Source organism: Acipenser ruthenus, chromosome 6, assembly GCF_902713425.1.
Source record: "Acipenser ruthenus chromosome 6, fAciRut3.2 maternal haplotype, whole genome shotgun sequence".
Taxonomy (NCBI): domain Eukaryota; kingdom Metazoa; phylum Chordata; class Actinopteri; order Acipenseriformes; family Acipenseridae; genus Acipenser; species Acipenser ruthenus.
The window spans coordinates 54,108,076-54,114,960 of NC_081194.1; the positions used below are offsets into that span (position 1 = coordinate 54,108,076).

A 6,885-nucleotide genomic window follows, 5' to 3' on the forward strand; every position below is an offset into this window, starting at 1 on the left:
GGAATTATGCACAAGGTTAACGCGCACTTTATTATAGTATATATGGGCACTGGAAAGGAAAGGTAAGTACGGTTCTGAGTTTGTCACAATGGCAGTGACGAAGGAGGACAGATTGAGGAATCTAAAGTTTACAGACCAAGAGCTAAATGTATTAGCAGAAGTAGTGGTGGGGAATTATGAAAGGCTTTTTGGGCTGAATCAGCTAGAACATTAACTTCAATGAAGAGGACCATCTGGTAAAACATTAAGGACAAAACAAATGTGGGAGGAGGAGGAGGAGGGGGGGGGGTGTCTTGCTTGCCCCAAAGTAATTGTTAATGGAACATTTATGTTTAACTCTGCAAATCAAATACATATTTGTTTGTTCAACTTGATCTCCCTCTGATTTATTTTGTAATATTAATCAAAAGTGAGTGAAGCAAAAGTTCACTATTTACATTTCAAAAAGTGTTTGGCGAAACGTCACTTTTAATGTTAAAAAAGTGATGTCGTTTGATTGCTTGTATTTATGACTGCACCTCAACTCTCACTCTGTACATTCATTTATTGGACCTTTACAGTTTCCATAATTTTCTTTTGCATATTTTAAAGCTATTTTAAGCATAGCCTACTTAAATAGCACAAGTACATGGTGACTATATAAATATATTAACATAGCCAAAATTGTTGCTTATGATAAGAAGCCAACCAGCTCCATAAACACCTGCCTCCCAATCTTCATCCCAGAATGTCTGAGGATGTCGTGTGCTGTGCCACATCATTTGCGCTCTTCTGCTGGTTCTGTGACACCGCCTGGTTTCAATAAGCGTAGTTTTAACACACGCTGAGGCACCTAGTAATGTTAGCACCCTTAAGTGAATATGGTTTGCATATCAAATACCTCCCTTGCAGTATTTTGTGGCGTAATTTTGAATACATTTTCACCCATTAACATTATTCATTATATTTAAATGTCTCGAACACTACTTTTTCCATGTGTTTTTTTTCCATGTGCTAGGTTGCCTGCCACTGGTTAGTTAGGGTGTACAAAGACAAAACACATTACCGCTGTTTAGTGAATAAGGCCCATAGTTTTGTATCCTGCTACATAGTGACATCAGCAATGTGAAATGTGTAGACAGCATAGGAAGAGTAAAGGTAATTTGGTTACATTATGTTTGCTTTATATTTGAATCTTTATATTTGAATCTTTAAAAATCATATTCAAGGGTTTTATTGTCCTAAAAGTAATTTAGAAGGATATTCACAGTTACATATTTAGAAATAAAATATTGGGACATTTAAACTGGTATGATAACTACTGTATATCAAACTATAATAATATATTCTACACAAGGTAAAAACAACCTTGTCTTTACACTGCACAGGGATTCCTCACAGCAGCTGCTCTCTTATTAAAATCCTTTATACAGGCATTAAACATTATGTTTTTAAAGATTTGAGATTTTCTCAAGAATTATAATTGTAATAATGATGCACGGCTACTTCGTGTTAAGAGTTCTTTCTTGTGAGTTATTTTTTTAGCAAGGCCTGTGACACCGAAGACAGCCTTTATAGTTACACAAATCTCCGATATTTAGAAATTACGAATGATACATTAACAGCCTTTAAAATTATGCATTTAAAGAAATGTTAAAAAAGCCAAAAATAACAGTAGAAATCCCACTTTCTTGTTCCTGTTATGTCTTTTGTTCTTTGGGGTCAAGGGGAGCTGCTAGGCTCCTTGTGTCAATGGTGTAAGTCAATTTATTATTTTGGTGGAAAGCTTTTAAAACACACTTTAGAAATGTACTGTATTTTCTGTCTAGGTTATTACATGGGAAAAAAATAGTCATCAAAATGAATGGAACCCTTATCTCCATTTGTGGTTTATGTATCATCAACTACAAATGGAGGAAACATCTCCCCCAAATGTAGTCCACTTGAGCTGGAATGAACCATGTGTTATTATTTTATTTTATTGTATATCAATGCACTATTATGTATCTCATCAAAGTAATGTAGTTATTCTGTTATATGTTGCATAAATAAAAGGGAAATGGTTGATTGAATATTGTTTGCAAATCAAGAATGCTCATCAACCACAAGTGTCACATGGCAGTGGTGTGAGGAAGAGATTCGTTTTAACTGTAACACCAACTAAAGTGGAGACTGTTACTTGTTACAAAAATGGGTGGGAAAAAAGTAGTTCATTTTCATGTATGTACATTAGTAGTGTACCTTCTGAGTAAATTAAAATGGAACTACAATTCTAGAGCAGACAGTAATTTAGACCACTGTGCCAGCAAGCACTCCAAAAAAAAAAGTCTTACCTCATTTGATTTTATCAGCACATTATCAATAGGACATGTTGGAGCAGAATTGCATTCCCTAGAAGAGAAAAATGCAATCATAAATGTTCAGATCTGTGTCTTAAATGTCTGCCTGTAGTAAAAATGGAGCAAGATTCACTAAACTGTTACCCTCTTGCAAAGTTTGCAACATTTTACCTTATCAGAGCTGACATGAATCTGTTAAATCTGACCTAATATATATATATATATACGTCCCTTTGTAGGTCTCACATCAGTGTAAATGTGTATTTCAGTTTTTTATGATATTATTTTCCAATTACTAAAGACACCTTCACATATTTCAGTGCTTCAGTCCCACTTCCTATGTCAAGAGGTAACATGAAGGAATGTAATGACACTGAAAACATAGGAAAATGTTATTGTAGGTCTTCCTGATAAGAAGAGGAAAACATTATACTGTATATCATTTTTACATTGTGTTTATTACTCTCAAGAAGAGTTTGTCCTTTTTCAAACAAGTCCCAGAAGCCACTGTCTATCCTCAAACTCAATAACAAACCACTGCTTTCCCTATGAGCTACATTAAGCATGTTTGCATTCCTTCACGTGAAGCAGGATATGTACAAGAGCACTCTTAACATGTTTACCATAATGCATACATCACTTATTTCACAGTGTATAGGAAAATATGAGGCATGCAAAGTGTTGGTAATACATATTAGGTACGATTTACTGGAATTAGATAATTTAGGATTCTAGACTTCATTTTCACTTTCACTCAGGCGAAGTCCCTTTAACCTGATATCATAATGTGCAATAGGTATTAGGACCCCACCAGAAATATTTAACTCCCTTTGGAAGCACAAGTAAGTGGTTTCAGCTGGGATCCTCATACCTGTTGCACAGGAAGTGAATCTACATTGTTGTGCCATGACAAAAATAATGTATTCAAAGGTAAACAATTGACAGAAAAATGATTAATAAAAATTTTGTTTTGTTAATGAGAGGTAAAAAAAGGTTACGCTATTAACCCTTTAAGACAAAACAATGGATATGTGAATGAGGTTACGGGCAGCAGTGGGGATTTAATTGGTTATTAAGGGGTATAGTGACATTATGGTCCTGCACTCTTACAGTATGTGGGAAACAGTAGCTGCCTGTAAAGGGATCTTTAAACATTCTTAAACACGTCTGCTACTTACAAAAAAGTTGTAATGCACTGGTAGCAAAATATGTGTCCGCAGCCCGTCTGGTGAGGATTGAGGACGACTCGACGACAACTGGGACATATGTACTGTTCTTCCAGCTTCTCCACAAACTGGAAATTCATTCCAACCAAAAAGTCGAATTCAGTGGAAACAGCTGCACTGGAGTTCTGTCGTGAAATTCCACCCATATTTGAACTGGGGCAGTCGCTCAATGCCATTGTCCCTGCGGAAAATAAAAAAACACACAACTGATTCAAGCATGCATTAGTAGAGAAAAACCTGTTTAGAGATTTATATCCCCAGCAATAGAGATGCACAGGAAGCACCCGTACATCCATCTATCTATCTATCTATCTATCTATCTATCTATCTATCTATCTATCTATCTATCTATCTATCTATCTCGAGAGAACCGCTTTTCCAATTTTGATCAAACTTGGTTATTCTTGCATATTCTTTATCACAAATTCTTGAGAGTATGATCATCTGGGGATATAAGTAGATGCATGTCTGTCTGTGTTCACATAAATTCGTACGTATGTTTATTTTATTTTTGTAATACTTTGTTTAACCAGGTGTTATAATTAAGATGCAAGTCTTCCTTTCCACATGTCCTTGGCAAGCTTGATGAATACATTCCATACATCTGAAACATTCTGAAACATTTATTTATAATGCGTCTTAAAAATGTTAGATCACTTTCAGATCTCAAACCATACCCACTGCTTTCAATTGTCTCTAAGAGAGCAGTTTACTTTTTTATATTATTCTAGAGAACCACTAAATCTAATAAAAAAAAATGTGGTGGCTGTAGGTCATGGTCTTGCTCACTCTAATTGTGTACTAGTTACTAACATACCTGTTTAGTAAAACTTCATGTTGCAATCTTGAGGTCTTGGCTGATCACTTGGTTGACATCATAAAAGATACTGTGTTTAGTAAAAGCCTTCCCTTTAAATTAAAAATATTACATTCAACCAGTTCACGATTAATTATCTGCTTAAATGTACAGTGGCCTGAATTAAACATCACTTGAAAGCTTGTATTTTATTGCCAGCAAACCATATCCTGCAGACTGGCAAATATACCCTTTAGAAATCCCCCTGCTGATTCACAACGAAACTAACTAACGGTATTGTTCAAAGGCCAAAAAAGGATCCGTTATTAGTTTCTCAGACTCTGCGGAGCGGCAGTCGTGTAGGAGGAATAGGCTCTTGCGCTGAAGAACCTGGAAGAGGAATGACAGAATAGGGAGCTGGAAATAGAGCCCAGTCTCAGTTTGAGTAAGATAAAGAGCAGGAGCTGCTAAAGGATAGAGTGTGTGGCCGGGGGTCCCCTCTGACTCACGCGGTGAGAACCTCCCCTCGGCGGAGGCGTGGATGGCGGGGAAGTGATTCTCACTTACCCCCCAGAGGAGGCCTTGATGCAATGGCAACGTGGGAAAGAGGAGGAGGGGGGGGGGGGGGGGGGAAACAAACTAATAACGCTAGACAGTGAGCTGTGTGAGATTCACACTTAAATAGAAAATAGGGGAAGACTGACAGGGAAAGCAGGGTGGAGTCCCAGCTTTCGCTCCCCGAAACACGCCTATAGGCTATCCCATATATATATATATATATATATATATATATATATATATATATATATATATATATATATATATACTTCTTTCTCCAGTAAACTTATGCAAAGACACGAATGGCATGTAAGATTTAGAATGCCTTGCAACCTAAATAAGCATCATTTGGAATACACTGCTGCCTGTTGTTTTCTCCTCAATACAATGTGTTTGTTTGCAGATGGCAGACATCCAGGGCCTTATTTTAAAGCAAGTGAAAACGATTAAAATAATTAAAGCAAAAAACGATGTATTTGCATGAAGGAGCAATTGAATTATTGTAATTTTTACACTGGATTTAGATTTCAAATCTACAGGAACATATGGGATCTGCAGTGGTATTATTATTATTATTATTTTTACTTTATGGTATTAATAGTATTAGTAGTAATAATAGTCATATTAGTTGCAGTATCATTTTTAAATATATCTAAGTGATGGTTCTTCTCTTGGCGGGTGTCTACATGTGTGACACATTTCAATTACATAAACATTACTGTAAGATCTTAAGCGTTACAACAGCAGACATACACCAACACAGTTATATATAAGACAATAGGTTATTATTGTAAGGGAAAGTACTTCCAAGAATAAATAAATAAACAAATACATAAATACATAAAATATGTTTCACACCTGTTTAGTTGATTCTTTTTTTTTTTCATTATTGGCACCGTGCAATAAAGTTTGTGCATTTTGATCCAAGACCACACTAATCCTGAAGCTTAGGATAACAAAATGTGCATTCTGTCACAGTGAATCATTGCTCAAGGTGTGCTATCGACTGCATCTAAACCCGACGACTCATCCTTTTGTCCAGATTGAATTAACGCTGGCAATGATCACTTCATCTACACACTTAGATCATAGCCTACTAATTAATAATTATTTATGTGCTATTGCTAAAATCAGACACGTTGTCTCCCCCCCCCCCCCAAGCACAAGTTCAAATCAATCTTATTTACACTAACAATAAAACTTTTTAACACGAAATGCAATTACATAATGCAACTTTAACGTGAATAAAAAAAGGTATATTGTGCGTATATGTGCCGAATTCTGTGCTGCCGCTATGCTTCCAAAAAGCAAGGGGGAATCCCATAGCTGTGCAAGAACATCAAATGGTTTTTTGTCACTTAGGTCCACACGCTTTTAAAAATACACATATTCCAGTTATAAAATCATTATTAGCAACTATTCCAAAACGTAACCTGTTCTTCGTTTTCCAATAGAAATTATATTAAAAAAAAGAATGACTAAGATGGTATAAATAAAACTTGTAACTGTAACTAAAATCAACAATTCAGTATGTTGGTAATCTGTTTTACTTTCGGTTTTCATAGAAAGAAAAATACTCTAGGACATTTTTTAAAGGGCGGTTTTTACAGATCTGTAGGCCCATACCTTATTATTTATTCCGCTTCAGGTTCAATACACCACTGGACAGCCTCCAAGAATACGGTTAGGAGTACGGATGTTTTTATTATGCAGGAGACAGGTTGTTCTGCCAAGACGCAGGCGCCTTTCTAAACTGTCATAGTGAGGAGGATGTTCTCTTGTCATATTGCGGCGAGTATAAAGGGAGGAGGTATAAGTACAGTAGGGGATGGTGTGTTAATGGTGATGGTGTCCTTGGCTAAAATGAGGCTGAGTAAAAATGTTGGTTTAGTATCATCACTCAAGAGTTTTGTTTTGTTTTGTTTTGTGGCGGGGGGGGGGGGGGGGGGGGTTTGTTTAGAAGTGATTCCCAAATCAATGCTCAGAC

At 36.2% G+C, this 6,885-nt stretch overlaps 1 protein-coding gene across 1 annotated transcript in view; it reads right to left on the minus strand.

Annotated features, from left to right (window-relative positions):
- LOC117411504 (TNF receptor-associated factor 5-like) overlaps positions 1-6,711 on the minus strand; it is a 15,992-nt gene extending 9,281 nt beyond the window's left edge. Inside the window, exons 1-3 of the mRNA XM_034019115.2 lie at positions 6,525-6,711; positions 3,497-3,725; positions 2,313-2,370 (exon numbers count right to left, since the gene is read on the minus strand). Of these exons, the coding sequence (XP_033875006.1) occupies positions 2,313-2,370; positions 3,497-3,720 (282 nt within the window). The 5' untranslated portion in view covers positions 3,721-3,725; positions 6,525-6,711. The remainder of the gene's footprint in view (positions 1-2,312; positions 2,371-3,496; positions 3,726-6,524) is intronic.
- Between the last annotated feature and the right edge of the window lie 174 nt (positions 6,712-6,885).